Below are 18171 nucleotides of genomic sequence, written 5' to 3' on the forward strand. Positions count from 1 at the left end.
CAAAAACCAGGGCGCAACACAACTAGGAACTTAAAGTGAGGAAGTGACAAATGGAGAGAGAGGAAGCAGGAGTGGAGGTTTTTGACCCGCAGGTTGTTATGGTTAGGTAGGAGCACATTGAGGAGCACCCACGTACACCCACCTGCACCCAATCACGCTCCTTAGATCTCCAAGGTCTGTCTTTTAGTTTCATTTTTACAGGAAAAAAATACTATTTCTGAAACAAAACGTAAGACATGGAAAAACACAGCGGCTTTTAATGTGCTGCCACAATATATCTCTGACTCACAGGCTGTGCAAAAGCTCATAAGTATCGCTGCTCAGTTCAGTTTTGGCTACATTTATGGACTTTTTTTCACCACCTGTACATTTTACTTTAAAAGTAAAACACATTTGAATTCAGTCAGACTAACAAGCTCAGCCAAGTCGCCATCTGCAAAGAATGCAAACCTGACAAACATGATAATTCAAGGTGAGGATCAGTCGAGGCCTGTAGCTGAAGGTTGGGCTTTGCTACCGATAGGTGGTGGAAGGCCAAAGGCAAATCAGAATGACTTTTATTCTGATTTATCAGATGCATGTCACACAGGTAGACATCGGATTCCAACTGCATTCAAACACTTCTGGTTTAATGTGTTTTTAATGTATTTCCCAGCATATGTAAAGGCCTATTTCTAGTAAATTATGTTTTGGATGTGAGTTTAATAAACAAGTACATCAAAACAAACTTCTAGCTAGCTTATTTCTTAGAGTCAAGGTCCACCTGCTGAAGGAGTTGTGGGCAAAATGGATTTCTGCTGTACTACTTTTTCTCCTCTTTTTTCATCTTCACTCCTCTACTGAGTAATCAAGTCTGTGGTTCTGTGCCTTCTTAGTGAAATACTATACAAATACATTCTTGCTCAAAAAGGTAAAAATGGGCCTTATTGGGCAAATGTACATGAAATGTACGTTACATGGATGAATAATACATGAACATTTTAGAAAGTCAAGCAGGTCTGCATCATCTATATGAAAATGAGAAGCTATGAGTTAGACTCCCTCACATGTCAATGTTTTGATTGAGATTTTATTGTAAGTGCATATTTGGTTTTCATGTGTGTGTCTTTGTACGTATGTAATGATGTGATGTAATTTTGATGCCTATCTTGGCCAGGTCTCCCTTGCAAAAGAGATTTTTAATCTCAATGGGTATTACCTGGTTAAATAAAGGATAAATAAATAAAATAAAAAAATCACTGTGTAAAATACTACAGGTGGTGTACAGTGTTGTCTTTTGGCCTTATATGTGGCCTCCAGGAATCAAATATCCAGAAACGTTACAATGCGTAGACACACACACACACACACACACACACACACACACACACACGCACACACACGCACACACACGTACACACACGCACACACACACACACACACACACACACACATACATACATACATACATACATATACACAATACCTTGTTGCAGCATGAGACAATTGTTTTTGTATTATGTGTAGAGAACTGGGCTGTGTGCCTGTGCAGATTATACTGTGCTTTATAAATGCACCAGGGTGAAGTTGCATGCTGCTGTGGTGTACTCACGGTGCAGGCTGAGGGAAATGTTGATGACTCTCTCCTCTGTGAAGCTCTTCAGATTGGGGATCTTGGCACATTTGAGGTGTGTGGATGAGGGAGCATCTCCTACATGGATCCAGCAGACAGTCTCTTGGGCATAGAGGAAGTCCATGGCTGTGGTTTGCTTGGTGCTGGTTGACAGAAGGCTGTGGACCGTGGTGCCACTCAGGGAGGTAGCTTGGATGTTCTGGGCATTGGCGATCAGCAAGACAGGCAGACGGTCTACTGGCACTAGAAAGTGACATGATATAAGGAACGTAAATACAACATCCACACAGTCTAAGGCAGGACAGGTTTGCATTCAGTCCAGCGGCTGTCTGCAGGTCCTTACCATTCTTAGCCTTGCATGAGCGGTTGTCTGGTTGGGACAAGTAGCCTTCCACACAAGAACAGGTGTAGGAGCCTTCAGTGTTGGTACAGGACTGACTGCAAGTCCCATACAAACTGCACTCGTCAAAATCTGAAACACAGAAACAACAGATGGTCTTATTGCTCAGGTATAGCGAACAACAAATTCTAGTTGAGAAATAGAACAGAAAATGCCGTTCAAATGAACATATCCACAAATATGACATGGCAGTGATGATTTAACTTTAAAAAACTAACAATTCTGTGTCTCCTGTTCAGTTAATTTTTACCAGAATAAATGATTCATAAAACTCTTTGTGTTGTAGAAACTAACCATTATAACAGTAAGGTTCAATGCTTGTCACTCCTCTATAATGTGAGTGGCTGCTAATGTATGAATGTTTCTAAACAGGCTTTTGTGGGAAATGCTGCACATTGTCCGGGACCCTGAACTACCCACTGTGTGTTCTGCACATGATTAATCTCTTCCAAGCGCCTGAGTAAACACAGGTGCAGCTTTGGATGCTAAAAGAACGTCTGTACTAATGTGGAGTTACCGGAGGAGATAAGCACGTAAGCTTATGTCTGTTGTCAATGCAAAACTCTCATCCTGTCATGCTGGCTGTCTGCCTCTTCGTGCAGGAATAAATGACAAAGATCTACTTTTCTTCCTGACTTGCTGATTAAATACTTGCGGCACACACTTAACCACAGGTATCACAGAGGGTGGCATTTGCAGAGCAACTCACCTTTGCATGTCTTTCCATCTGGGTTGATCTCGTAACCACTCTTACAGTAACAAGCAGGCCCTGCTGGAGTCACCGCACAGTTTTCCTGACAACCCACGAGCGAGCAGTTGGGCATAAACTCTGGAGAGAGACAGAAGACAGGAGCGAGTCTTTAAAATAATGTGTGTAGGAGGACATGAAGACGACAGAGATTCTATAAAGAAATTACTTAAAACCCAAGGTGTTTATTTGTTTCTTTCTTGTTGCTGACATTGTTATCGGTCTAAAACACTGCCTGAATGATTTTAATAGGAGGTGGTTTCATGCTTAATGTGTTTAATAAATCAACATACTGAAGCTGTCGTTGTACACTCTCTGGGGAATATTACCTGCTCAGCTGGGTGCTGAAGAGTACAAATACTTGATGTGTCTGGCTAAATTGCCAAACTTTACTCTGTGGCCTCCTACTAAGAATGAGGTACATACAAAATAAATACAACACATTCAGAGTCAGATCAGTAACCATCAACTCATCATCAGCTTCAGAACCAGAAAGAGATGTGATCTACAGTGTGGTTGTGTGACTCATTTCAGAAACGGGCATCCTCCCAGATAGAGTTCTTAGATCTGTCCTGGAAAATAAAAACAAACATCTATTGAACCAGAATGCGTCAGCGATGACAGTGACAAGTTCAGCTTTCAGTTTAAAAGACTCATTCCAGCTGACAATTGGTTGGATCTTATATGAAGAACAGCTCAGCACAGAAGCAGCAGAGATAGAGAATAAAAAAAGAAAAAAAATGTGCTAACAATGTGGACAATTACAGCAGGTCAAGCTAATAATGCATCATGCCAATTAACCAGATTATTCTATGCAGAATACAGTGCAGCTACTGTATAATTATATATTATTTACATTATAATACTACCACAGTAAATGTGTAAACTAAAGAATAGTTCAGCGGAAACAGAGGTATAAGCCTTTAGCTTTTAATTACTTGTGAATAACAAATGAAACATCAAGATTGTAAAGGTGACCTGCCTCTTAGCATGTGGAACCTCCTACTTGAGATCCACAAGCAAACTCACTAACCTCTTCTAAATCTCTTCTTAAATGTTACTTTTTGTCTCTTATCTTTTTTGTAACTTATGGCATTTGTTGTACTTGCTAAAATGATTTTTGTGTTTTGGATTTTGTTGTTACTGTAAAGCATTTAGTAACTTTGTTTTGAAAGGTGCTGTATGAATAAAGTTATTATTATTGTTTTTGTTTTAAAATTTACCAAAAAAAAATTTAAATCTTTTTTATGAAGAAACATATATATAATCGTCCATAAATCCCAAATTATAGCCATACTCATAGTCATTTTGAGTCTAGAAAGAAATGCGTTTAATCTTTGATTGTGAATTAGTTGCATCAAAATGTTATTTTCACTTGTATGTTTTTTAATCATTAAAATATGACATCCTTTTGAAGAAAGTTAAGGTGGATTGTTCCTTTAAGTAAAACAAATATTACATACAAAGTCTGTAAATGGAAGACTCAACAGAAATCAATGAATACTTTGGCTCTGAACTGAAAACCAATACCTCCCCGCTAAACTCCGAGCATCTCCAAGGCTACACACACATCAGATATAGAAGGGCACAAACACAACACGCTACAATCACACCTTCCAGTCAGCTGACCGACGCATAATGGAATCTGAGCAGAGTTTTCAACTGTGCACCGCACATCCTGTGAGATATAAATCAACACACAGTGAGTCATAGTCAAACAGACACAGTTGTGTCAAACCCGGCTGAGATCTATCAGTCACAAGTGATTCACTTTGCCCAGAAAACACTGGCAAGCAATTCACACTAACACAACACCTCCGGGGAGAGAGAAGAAGGATCAAGAATCTCACCACAATTTCAAGATGAAAGAAACAAAAGCCCACAGTCTGGGTGCAATACTGTTCAGCAGAGGTGAAAGTATTCAGATCCTTACCTTAAGTAAAAGTACTACCGTAATATAGCACTGTAAAAATACCTTACCTTACAAGTGAAAGTACTGCATTAAAAATGTTACTTAAGTAAAAGCTTGTAGGTATTATTAGGAAAATGTTTTATTAAAAGTAAAAGTTCTCAACGCAGAGAAATCCTCAGAATTTAGAAACTGTAAACGATCTAAGCAGTTCTGTGTTTAATCTGCCAATCATTTCAGCTGTACTTGTAGGTTGTTATTTTGTTGGGTAGTTTAATTTATAATAAAACATGTGTTTTGTGTGCACATTTTTTAATTTGTAACTAACTAGTAACTAAAGCTGTCAGGTCAATGTAATGGGGCAAAAAGTACAATATTTCTCTCTGAAATGTAGTGGAGTAGAAGTAGAAAGTGGCATGAAAAGAAAAGACCCAACGAAAGTACTAGTACTTCAAAATTGTATAAGTACAGTACTTGAGTAAATATACTTAGTTACATTCCACTACTGATGTACAGTATACACAGTTAGTATAGACAGTATTTCTGGACTAAATAAATCAATCATAGAGTTAAATTTGAAGAAAAAATTAAACTGGCTTTTTGCAAACAAGCATTTTTTAGCTATTATCCCCGACTTTTAAGTGATCTGCTCTCTATGAGAATAAACACCAAAACAAGTTACTCCATATAACCAGCATCCTGCTGCCAATCCCCACATATTGAATCCGCATTGAATATCATAGACAAGTACACAAGTCTTCCTGCTGCAATCCAGAGGCTTGTTGGGACAACCAAAGTTCAAATTACAGACATGCCCGGAATTTTCCAAAACAAGTCTGAGCCCCAAACAACCGAGATGTTTTTGGAAAACTAACATGGGCAACAATGTAAACAACCAACTGCAACACATACCACAACATATTTATTTTGAGCAAATAAAAGTAAAAAAATTGCTCTGTTTTGGTTCAGAATGCATACCATTTCCAATCAAATGACCCCATGACCATAACACTTATAACCTCTTATATAAGGCCTCAGGATGAAATGATGATTTCATATTTTCTTAGATTCTTAGTTGATGGGTTTTGTACAGGTTGGAGATAAGAAAGGCAGTTGTGCATGTATAAAGCAACATGGAAATCTATCATTAAAATACACTGTAGGGTGTGTATCAGTGATGCCGCATTATGATGCCTAATGGCTATGTAAACATGTAAATGACTTTTGTTTGGATTTAGACACAAAGTATATTGATGGACATTATTTGATATGTCTATCATCAGTCCTGTTTTCCTGCCAACCTTTTGATAGACATAACTCCCAAATACAAGAAGTCCTCAGTTCCCTTCAGACCTTAACCCTTTCCTGTAATTATCCATCTATCCGGTAAAGATATTAAGGTTTTTTGCACAATCAAGTTGTATTTTCATACCAGTGTGGTCAACTTGGCCAGCAAAGTCTTGTACAGGATATTAATTTCTTTCGACTCATCATATATTGCTTCCTAGTTTGGAGTTTCAACATGACAACTTCCCTAATTTAATGTGTCAAAAGGAATACATTTATGAGCATCTAGCCCCACATATACCTAAACACAGGATTTCAAACATGCAATTGGTTGTGTCTCCATGCAGAACTGTGGCAACAAAAAAACAACACAGGATTTTTGCAAACAAGCATTTTTTAGATGTGGTCAATCAACTGGGACTTTAATTAATTACTTAATTACTGTGACTTTAGTGTGAAGATTACGGGGGTGAGACAGAGACAGAGACAGAGACACTGCAAAAGCACTATCAATGTATTTCTAACCTGCACACTAGGATATGAAAACAGAAACAGAAATCATTTACAGCTACTGAATCTTGATGACTACATGAAACAAACTGACAGGTCAGTCCTCAGGTTTCTAACATTCACTGATTTTACACACAAAAAATCAGGTGAGACATGATATATAAAATGGAAAAAACAAACAAATATACTGTATATCTATCAATCTTTGTTTCGTAATCCGACCTGTACATTTTCTGTCTCTACAGATATGCTGAGGAAGCGATCCTGAATCTTCAGAGAAAATACCTTGACCTTTCTCCATAGAGGCTGAGGGGGTGTTGGATATCTACGGTCTGGATCTATGAGAGGTCATTCTAATCTCTATACACATTGTGTGCGTGCGTGCGTGTGTGTGTGTGTGTGTGAGCAAGTGACAGTGATACCTCTGCAGTGTGGTCCCTCATCCCAGCCGTCAGTACAGTCTGGAGCCCCGTTGCACAGTTTACTCATGTGGATGCAGAGTTCTGTTCCTCCACACTGGTACTCGTTGGGAGGGCACCGTGATATTGTACTGTGTGGACCTATGAAAGACAAAAACAAGTATGGTTGATTAAAAATGTTGTATAACTGAATAAATGTTTTGCTACTCTAAACCATCTTGTAAAATGTCATACCAGTCATACCAAACTATAACTAATATTGCACTGTATTGCCTTACCTGTGAACACTCCAGCTATGCCACTCCACAAACCCTATTACAAACCGGTTTGTTTAGAGCCATGACGGCACATACGGGACAGCACCGTGTATTTCCTAAGATTAATGTTACCCTAGAATCTTCACATGTCATATGCCTTCTCCCTTTGTCTCTTTCATCCATTTTCTCTCGACTATAAAGTGTTCAGTAAAGCAGAAATGCTACAAAATCAATCTTTACAAAACACTGGCCTTTCATTCTGCCAGTGGATGACAGATTTTCTAACAGTCAACATGAACTGTGTCTGACAATATATTTGTCAGACTGAAGCAACACAGAAATGTTTCTCTATCATCAGTAAGTGCACATCCGGCTATCTGTTCCTTCATATTTGTGGAGGCCACCGCTGTGGTGGGTCTCATCACAAACCATAATGCACCCAGATGCACCCAGATACAAGACAAGAGTAACCTGGCTGTGAAGCAAACAATCGGGCTATGAATACATAAAAAAGATCCCCTATTGGAATTCAATGACTTTGTACAAGTTGGGAAACCTTATACACTCTGTAAGCTCCTCTTGTACCACATCCGCATTAATGTTTGGGAAACTTGTATGCTTTCATATACTGTGTCTGCAAGAACATCACAATGGCAAATTCATCCCTGTGTACCAGACAAAGTTCTAAAAGATTCTAAAATGATTTGTTCAAGGAAGCAGACATGTTTTTTGCATAGTTACCCATTGTTTCCTAAAGTGAGCTGTTCTCTTCTTTACATTATTCCCCAATAGTTCAGCCTTGACCTTCTCATCAATCATGAATTGACATTCATCTTTTCCTTTTGCCAATTTAGCAGACAGAACCACATGTCAGAAATTCAGAGAACCATTCTGGCTACAAAACATGGCCACAAGAGAAAAAATATGTAGCAAGAACTTCAAATACAGCATTTCCCTAGTTGGAACTGGACAGACAACTACCTACCCTGTACGTCTACAGCATACACATATCCAACCCACAGGCGAAACACCAATAAGCATGCCGGTGTAGTGGCCTGCAGGACTGGTATAGTAGTATGCGCAAAAAGATGAATTAGGGATCCCTGGGAAAGAAAACATATTCATCTTGAGTGAATATGAGTTTGGCCAAAACTGAATGGTTTGAATTGAATGTATTGCTAAAATCACTGGTTTTCTACCTAATGGCCTTATTAACGAAATATTTTTCTTGGATGAGGTTTCCTGCCTTGTGATTCTGACCAGTCTTTCATCCTACATAAAGAATGACTCAGCACAACTTCTGACCTTAAATACAACCAGTCCATGTGCTGCCAACAACTCTGTGCTGTATGTCCAACCTTCTGTCACCACTGTCCGAGTCTGTGAGATGCCCGACCATCTATATACCCACCGGAGACAGTGACTGTATTTTGGCACAATAATTACAACAAAAGCATACAGCTACCCTGATCAATAATGCTTGCTGGTACATCTGAAAGCTCACTAGTTAACACATTATAAGTTGTGCGTTGATTTCATGTCTGAAAAATCATTTCTAATTACATTGGGAATTACGTGCTCTAACTCTTTCTTGGCAACCAGTTTTCTGGCAAGCCGGGACAACAAGACTCGAGGAAGGTTTGATCCGGTTCATGATTTTTGACCTAGTTAAATTTACCAGACAAAACAGGAATAAGGCAACAAAATGACTACTAGTAGGTTAAAGATGTGGTAGCACTGGATCGGGACGACAAGCATAACTCTGGAGTTGGAAGGGGTGTGTCGCGATTCTGCCCTCTCACAGCGCGACACAGGTTTGTGGAGCTGAGTGTCGCGATTTCGGTTTTATTTTCCATATCGTAACAGCCCAGACAGACAGACAGACAGACAGACAGACAGATAAACAGATAGACAGATAGACAGATAGATAGATGCTTTATTGTCCCATAGGCATAATCATTTCCACACATCTTCCTTTCCTGTTCCATAACACAAACGACGCAAATGAAGACACATAAAACGTGAAACAAATACACAAAAAGACAGATCAAATGTGAATATGCAACGCTGTAGGCAAAAGAGAAGATTTTGGTATCGGAAGTGTAGTAGTAGTAGTATTAACCACATTTCAGTGTAGTTCTGTGCAGCTAAAGGGTGTGTGTGTGTCTGTGTGTGTGTGTGTGTGTGTGTGTGTGTGTGTGTGCATATATATACATTTATATAAGTATATCTGTATATATATTTATTTACATATGTATTTATATGTATATATATATATATATATATATACAGTACATATATACAAGTATATATATATATATATATATATATGCTGTATGTATACTGTAAATATATATACTGCATATACACACACACACACATCTTCCTTTTTTTTTATGCATGAATCTTTGTTGAAACTCCTCTACAACGCAGCACTCCTCCTCCTCAGCCCATGTGGAAAGTCAAAGTGTTGACCTTACCTCCTTCTCCTCCTCACTCACTCTCCTTTATCTCCTCCCATGAGTTTCCCTCCAACATATGTTGACCCATTTACAGTAAGTGTATATATAAGAGGGAGGGCAGACAGAGAAGACCGAGTGGAACACCTTATACACAGGAAGTGGACAGAGCCCCACAAGGCTTCATTCTTGAGCGAGCTGGCAGGGGTCGGTGGAGCCGCGATGGAAAAGGCATTGCTAATTTGAATTAAACAGGGTCCTTTATCCTAACATTCCTCTGAGTGAGCCAGGTTAGCAGGCCCAAAACGTTTTTGTTTTTTTTTGAGAAGTTTCTATTTGCTCTGTTTCTCTACACAGCTTGTTGAATAGTTCAGTGACAGATCAACACAGGCTGGCTGGTACAGCTTCAACTGTTCTGTTCTTTAGCTCAATAAAGGCCCCCACGGAAAAGAAAAATCATCCTGATGTTCCCAACGTCATCTCATACAGGCTATCCTTGTGACAGAGCCAGTGGGTGAAAACCAAGGCTGAAGATTTAAATATTATTTTCCAATGGAGAACTAGAGATTGTTCCAAGGCTTCACTCCTCTGCTACAGACATCATAGAAACGTAAGCAGATGCCAGGAGAGATTTTCTTCTTCCATGGGTCGGTATGACGCAACCCATTTGTCTGAGCAACTTCAACCTTCATCAAAATTGCGTGCAATACCAATATAGAAGTGATATTTACACCTGATGGATACTTTTCTACAGGCAACCAAACCACTATTAAAGCCACACAAAGCCTTTATTCTATCAAAAACAATTGCTGTGTGCTGGATTTCAGACACTTTGCACTTGCATTTGCATTTAAGTCGCTATACATAGAGGTCAATCACATGCACTTTTCCAGTACTAGAAAGGGAGGACAGTGTGTGTGTGTGTGTGTGTGTGTGTGGTGGGGGGGGGAGAGAACTAAGGCCATTGTTTGAATCACACAAATCGGCTGTGAGCCCTAACAAAGCAGGCTGAGCCGTGTTGTAAGCAGCATCACATGTGAGGCCTGATCTGAACTGTGTCTCGGTCACCTGGAGGGAGAGACGGGGAAATGGTAAGGACCACGGTGACAAAGTGGTGAAAGGGGAGCTGGCACTTTATAAGCATGTGCTTTTTTAGGATTAAAGTTTAAAGACACATTTTCCTTGCTTGGACAGTTCATACTTTCATGACTCTTGAGTTTTATTATCTCTCACAAGTAACATTTTTTGCAGATATATTAATCTTGGAAACGGTCTCTTGATCTGTGTTTCCTCTCCAGTAGCAGAAAAGAGGCCCTGTTGACTGAAAAGGAGTCAGGATCTGGGTCTGGATCAGGCTGTACTGAAGCCCAAAGCTTGTTAGGCTGTGGGGATTTTCCATTCACTAGTTCATGCTTCCCCTCAATATGGTAGTCAACACAATGCTTGTTCAACCGATAAAAAACACACAAACAAATAACGAGATGCTGCCAGTGCTAACACATAAAAGGCACTTTATGTGGGCCAAAATGAGGCCAACTGTAGAGAGCAACAAGGCTACCCACCGCCTAGAGTTTCTTCTAAAAAACTACAGACGCTTCAGCATATGAAAAAATGGTAGAAACACACATACATATCTTACTAACAAGCAAGATAATTAAAAAATAACCCTGCTACTTTTCACAGATATCAACCATTCAGATATAGCTTAATAATTTAACATGTTGATCCATGAATATACCTCATGAATAAATAGTGTTGCACCAGTTTACTGCCACTAGCTCTTAATGATGTACTAATACTGGGTTTGTCTGACCACTGACGGTCATGTCCTCAAGAACCAGCTGGCCCTCCCTATGACGCTCTTGGCCCACATGACATGATTTCTTGGACGGAGGACCCAAAGCTTGACCAATATGTCCCGAGCCCATTGACCTCCCTCCTTCATCTGCCCTGACAAAGAAACAAAACTCCAAACAACTAGGACACGGCACTGATAACAACATGACAACACCAGAGCTTCATTTAGGTTAAGAGAGGACGAAGTGGCTCACATCGGAGTATGCTATTTTCATGTTGCCACTCAACACAGTCTTGTCAACAAACAAAAAAAGACAGCCAAAAAGCAGGCGCAGCAACAGCTGGCCACAGAGCGCTGATGCTAACAATACTACTGTTTATTTCTGACAGTTACTATGTAAACATTTCATTCTGCAGGTGTTTCACAACACATTAACCAGCCACTCCAACCACATCTCCAGAAGAAGTGGGTTCATTTTTAGCTACATGAATTCCTTCACATCTTGGTTTAACAATGTTTTTATACATATTGACCGCATTAATGCCGTTTAATATAACCATATCTGGCATTCACCTTGGTGGCAGACTGTGTGCCTTTTCTGATGATTAGATCATTGGTCTCTGGCTCTCGCTCCTTACCCATTTTCTTCCAAGATATCAAAACCACATTTTCATTCCTTCCTGGGGGGGCTTCTGGGGTGGCTGGCAGGGCGACAAGCAAAGCAGGAAGGCTAAATCCAGCTCTCAAAAGCACAACAAACTAAGCCGTCTCCAAACACAGCAGCAGGACCACTGCTCCTCAGGGCACAAAAACCACTGAGCCAACAGTTCTATCAGCAAAGTAAATTGCAATATTCATACAGAACAACACCACCACATACCCACAACTGAATAAATAGATTGATCTCTAGCTCTATTTGTTCTGTCATTCATCCTGCATTCCACAAGCTTATGCATAAAAGATAGATAATTAAAATCAAATAACACACATTGACACACTTTTTTTATATATCTTTCTCCCTTTTTCTCTTCTAAACAGACACAGATGAAAGAAGAAAAATAAGTATTTTCCCACTGAATAAGGTTCTTACGTAGCAACTCTGTTTCTCAGATGGAAAGATTTATTATTTGATACATTCGCCACTTATTTCCTCACAGTGGACCGAGGATTAACTATTTTTATTATGCAAGTTTGTCTCGTAAGGAGCAGAGAGGGGCCATGCTGCTGCCCCAGAATGACTTAAGATCTGAAAGGCATTTTGGTTTGTTTTGGCTTAGAGTTCTTACCCAGAAAACAGACTCATTTAAATCACCACAAAAGTGCCAAGCCCCTCTCCAGTCATTTTTATTTGTTACTTAGGGCAATAGAAAACTAATTTAAAAGGACAGACAACTAATTATTGCATAGAAAAACATCTTCGCGAATGACAGGAAAGAGCCAAGGGAGTAGGAAAGGAGGATAAGAGTAATCGTCACTGTACGAGCCAAGAAACCCGAGGAGACAGAAATCTAACAACCACTGCAGACGATAAGCTGTGTATTTAATAATGCAATCTCCCATACAGGATGTAGTCATTTATTACTGATACTAATCAGACACAAAGTAGTTACTACCTTTAACAAGCAGGGTTGGGGGCTTCAACATTCTCCCACATCATAAACCCTGCTCTATCTCTCTTCTTGTCCCAGGCTGCTTACTCACAGTCCTCCCCCCACCACCACCACCACCACCCTCGTACGGGTGCCTCTGTCCGGCACCACCCCCTTCTGCAGAGAGCCCTGCTGGTATTACATAATGGTCTTTTTAAAATTTAAACCCCTGACACGCTTTTCTTGGCTAAACACAGGCCGGACTCTCTTGTCCTGCTTCAAGGGGCCATCTTTGCCCTCTCTACTGCCCTAGCCTCAAGTCCTCACATCCGTTTAGTTTGGAACTGCTAAAAAATTTGATATGGGTGCTAAAGATAACTTCATTTTATTGTACTCCTATCCCAGTGAGATGAAGTCATATGAGACTACAGATCTTACATTTATTTTCAAGTTTAAATTGAGGGGTGCTTTGGATTCTTAGGATGATGATAGTGTGCGTAAAAGAGAAGATTGTGTGGACATGCTCTCCCACCTGCAGCCAGTTTGCTGCAAGGCAATAGACTCTTTCATGTAGAGCAAAGGTTGTTTTTTTCTTGACATGTTGTAGGCTATTTGGACTGGGTGGTGGAGGCTTTTAGAAGACAGTGGCAGGTTTAAATATATCAATTCCTATTCCATATCTTAAGAGGAAAACCACTGGGTTTGGGTCAAAATGTTACCAACGATCAAATGCACACCAAACAATTCCTCCGAATAAAATTACACCTGAGTAACTAGATGAAATATCTAATTTCTTTTGAAGGCAGCCTTTTATTTATTTTGACAGGAGTCAGTGAGACGTGCGTTACCTCATGAAAGATTGTGTTTTTCCCTCCGGAAGAGACTGTTACAAAAGTGCTTTATACCCTAAAGAGCTAATTGCAGTCTAGGTGGGAACTGTCTGTAAAACTGCCCTTATTACAGCCCAGGGGCAGAGGACATCATGTCAGCGTTACACACTTCCTGTGTTTCCAGGGCACACTCACTGCACGTGGGAATATTTCAGGACCCCAATAAAGTCTAAAGCCCGAGGAGATGGAAGCTGAGAGCCTCCACCCTTCCCAAAGGCTATCAAGACAAAACCAAAACTTTATCACCGTTGCATGGTTTTCAATTGTTCATTGATTAGGAATGCAGATCAATGCTCTAAAGGTCATATGCCCAGACAAGCATTTTGTTTTTGTTTTAGTCTTTCAGTATCCCTCTATGCCAGTCTGACCCAGCACCCCGGGGTACAAAGAACAGCATTGTGGGGGTTACACAGCAGGGCAAAGCAGCTGCACTGGACAGTGACTGACTTCACTGGCAATAGCCAACACACTAACAAAGGCCACTGTGAAGCTGCATCCACATGAGTGAATAAATAAATCTCTCTCGTGCATCGTTTCAACTAGAAGCATCTGCAAAAGCACCTTCACAAAGAGCATATTTATCACAACAATAAAACTGCAAAGACTTCTCAGTGTATGGGTGGTGTACATACACTTTGGGATACAAGCTCATAAAACTTATGACAACATGGCATAATTTTCAATCCTGGTGGCAACACCTTTTTCTGTATACATCTGATGAGCAACAAATACTGTTAATCAACCATATTTAACTGGGCCGATATTCATTTAGTAGGCTACAGCTTTGACACCCAACATCTGTTCTGAATCAAACATCATGTTTTTAAGATTGTTAATAGGATCAATTAGTGGATGGTTTTAGTAATTTAAAGAGGTTTGTTGACAAAGGAAAACTACAGTATGTCGCCAGGCGTATCCTTTAATTTTAATCAAACAGAAAGAAAGCCACAATTCCATTTAAAAGTTCCCTGACAGGCTAGTGTTTACTTCAACTTTTATAATGCACCTTTAGTTGCCACGTTCCTCAATAACAATCTCAAAACAAAACACCTAAAGTCTGAGTAAGGGGAAATAAGGACTGGCATTTATTTTGTCGGACTCACTTCTTGAGTTTTCCACTCTGACACTAAGAATTTGACAAAAGATAGAGGGAGTAACAGACGACTGGAGCAGAATGGAGTCACCGTGGTTTCTGTCCCAGATAGAGACACAGAAGAAGGCTGGCCCACAGATGAGAAGGGGGGAAAAGAGCAGGTTGTGAAAAACAGCAGGTTTCTCCATTGCTCTGGGCGAGTCTCTAATGACTTCCAGACCTACTCTCATACAGCCTCTGCGTCTGGACTGCAACGACAGCACTCTACGTGGCCTCACTCACTCTCTCCCAGGCCACTCCCTACCTCTGAAAAGCAGCATGTACACACACACACACACATACACACACACACAGGACCCCCTACCCACCCAAAGCCCTCTGTCCTCTTAGAAAACTACAGGGTTTTCAGTCTGAGAGGCTGACCTAAAAGACACTGCTGCTTTCATCCTTTCCCCAGGGAGTCAGCCTCAAAACATCTCCACGCTAATGAAGACTTTCAAATGACGGCTGTTTTTTTAGTACTACTTTCGGTTTTCCTCATGACTGCATCCTCTGTGGGTCTTAATGCAAAAAGAAATCACCTACTGTATATCAAAAAACAGAACTGTTTATAAGCAGAATGACCTCTCTTTTTCTCTCTGATAAAACATCCTACTGTTTTCTCCAGCCTGGCTGTGGTTAGCCAAATAAATCTAATCAGTCAACGTTGACTGTCTGCTTTTAGAATGTGTTTAGAGGGATTAAATGCTACACTAACATATTAGCATTCCTTTGCGATTACAAAAAAATACAGATTTTTAAAAGCCTGCAGAGCAGCTTTTCAATCTATTTCTGAGGCGGTTTTAGACTTTGAGACTCCACCTGTTGAAAAGTATTCAAGTCAAATCATTCTACATAATTTGCACATTGCTAAAAGAGAATCTCCTGCACAGATAGGTTGAAGATGTTACATGAACAATGTAGCATTTTTTCAGATAATTAAAATCAAAGGTTTGACTAAAATTTCATTTGTTCATTTCACAATCAGGTTACACAAGAAGGTAGACGAAAGTGTTTGGATACAATGTATTGAACTCAGCATTTTATGTTTTTTAAGACTTACAAACATCAGGCTCCTCATCAGAGCCGTCTGGGCAGTCCTTCTCCCGATCGCAGCGCCAGCCCTTAGAGATGCACGTCACACCGTCTTTACATACAAACTGCTTTGGGCTGCAGGTCTTTGGAGCTGAACGGAGACAAAGAAGAAAGTGAATTAATTTCTGTAAGAAAAAGAAATAGCTCCTCTTGTGTCAGTGATCTTTACTGCTGAGGTCTCATTAGCGTGCAGGTCTGTGGTGGTCCGAGTCAATAGTGGCCCTCATTGGCCCTAATTAGGTCCTGGAAAGTTGCTACTTGATGGAGGAGATAGAGAATGAATACAAAAAAGACTCAAACACACACACACACACACACACACATGCAGGCTTTACTTAAACTTGCTGCACCTAAATATCCAGGTCAGTATTGGTTATGCAACCTGTCTGGGGGATATCAAAGAACATTGTTTTTCTGTGGATTGCACCCATATCATCCATTTCTCTTTCAATTCAACCTTCCAAAGAAAGAGAGAGAGAGAGAGAGAGAGAGAGAGGGAGAAAGAGAGAGAGAGAGAGAGAGAGAAAACTGCCCACTCCAGCCACAGCCAAATGGGGGAGCGTAATCAAACCCACATTAATTCAAGTCCTTTCAGAACAGCAAGTAAACACTTTGATCACACACACACACACACACACACACATACACACACACACACACACACACACTCACAAAAACAAAGCTGAGTCACCCAGGGACAGTCAGGGGAAGCTCTGAATTGAGGTTCATACAACAATTTACTGCTGAGTGGGATAAATGAAAACAGTTCTAGTCTTCTGCAACTAAAAGGGCAAGGTGTGCACAGTATTTGGGATTTTAAAAACTTAATTGAACATGTAAGAGCTGACCTTGGAGCGGTCTTTCATTAAGCTATCATAAAAGTAAAGAAAAGCAAATGTTACTGGATTGGCTACTTAGGCTGTGCTATTTGTATTGTCCTGGTTTCATAAACAAGCCTTTTATTTCCATGCCCCCCATGTTATTTATTATTAAAATGTCTAACAAACTCATTTCTCACTAAGGTGAGCACAAGGACTATCCACTTTATAATATTTTGTGCCCCCTCCGAAGTTGTAATAAGGATTACTGTATTTACATTTATTGCTAGCTTTCTCCATCGGTGAAGGACATCTTGATATGAAGCTCAACCTAATGCAACCTGACATATTTCTGCCCACATTCACAGACTCCCTACTTATCCACCTCTCTACTGCTATAGGTGTGTGTGTGTGTGTGTGTGTGTGTGTGTGTGTGTGTGTGTGTGTGTGTGTGTGTGTGTGTGTGTGTGTGTGTGTGTGTGTGTGAGTGTATGTGCGTGTGTGTGTGTGTGTGTGTGGAAGGGCATCTTATTCTCTCTCAGAACTCCGAAGAATTTGAATTATTCATGAAATGCAATCAGGCCTGTGTTAAAGTGTTTCCTCTTTGCCGCTCATCCCTCTTCTTTCGTATGTTTATTTGTTTGTTTGTTGGTTAAGAGGTGTCAACACAAGCCATAGCAAGCAGCTAGTTGTGGTGCATCTGTCTATTGTCTATTGTTTATTTAGACATGCTTTAACTCAATTCTGCTGTAACTCGGATTCAATAATGGCTGGGGGATAAGTGCACATCCGACTCAACCACACAATGCTGCTGACAGAGGCATATCAGGGACCAGAGGAAGTAGGCCAGGAGGTCAGCTAGGTGAGGGTGAAGGCAGGCGACGATACGTGTTACTGTACCACCATCTCAGCTAGCTGTGATGTTTAGAGGGAAGCAAAGGGAGTGAAGACAAAGTCCAGAGCCGCCATCACAGTTAGCCTCAGGTCATTTGATCACAACATGATTTTTTTTAAATACAGTAGTTATAAACATAAATGCATATATGTTGAATTTTGTGAAGATTGTTTTATATAATTAAGGTGAAGGCAATGAAATTTTCTCTTTTTGGCAATTTTTCTTCTCCCAGCACACTGCTTTTTCCATTGTAAGTTTCTCTGAATTTCCCAATAAAGCAAACTCAAATGCTAAAAATCTAGATAGCACTAACCACACCGGTGGCCAGGGTGGAGAGAACAGCCAATTGGTGC

At 40.2% G+C, this 18171-nt stretch overlaps 1 protein-coding gene across 4 annotated transcripts in view; it reads right to left on the minus strand.

Annotated features, from left to right (window-relative positions):
• Window positions 1-18171, minus strand: part of LOC117944002 (low-density lipoprotein receptor-related protein 1-like) — an 87000-nt gene that overhangs the window by 54462 nt on the left and 14367 nt on the right. For all 4 annotated transcript variants that reach the window (XM_034870501.1, XM_034870499.1, XM_034870502.1 and 1 more), the window contains exons 2-6: window positions 16074-16196; window positions 6889-7026; window positions 2722-2841; window positions 1956-2084; window positions 1592-1855 (exon numbers count right to left, since the gene is read on the minus strand). In XM_034870501.1, the coding sequence (XP_034726392.1) occupies window positions 1592-1855; window positions 1956-2084; window positions 2722-2841; window positions 6889-7026; window positions 16074-16196 (774 nt within the window). The remainder of the gene's footprint in view (window positions 1-1591; window positions 1856-1955; window positions 2085-2721; window positions 2842-6888; window positions 7027-16073; window positions 16197-18171) is intronic.

The sequence above is a fragment of the Etheostoma cragini genome, chromosome 4 (assembly GCF_013103735.1).
Source record: "Etheostoma cragini isolate CJK2018 chromosome 4, CSU_Ecrag_1.0, whole genome shotgun sequence".
In the NCBI taxonomy this organism is placed as follows: domain Eukaryota; kingdom Metazoa; phylum Chordata; class Actinopteri; order Perciformes; family Percidae; genus Etheostoma; species Etheostoma cragini.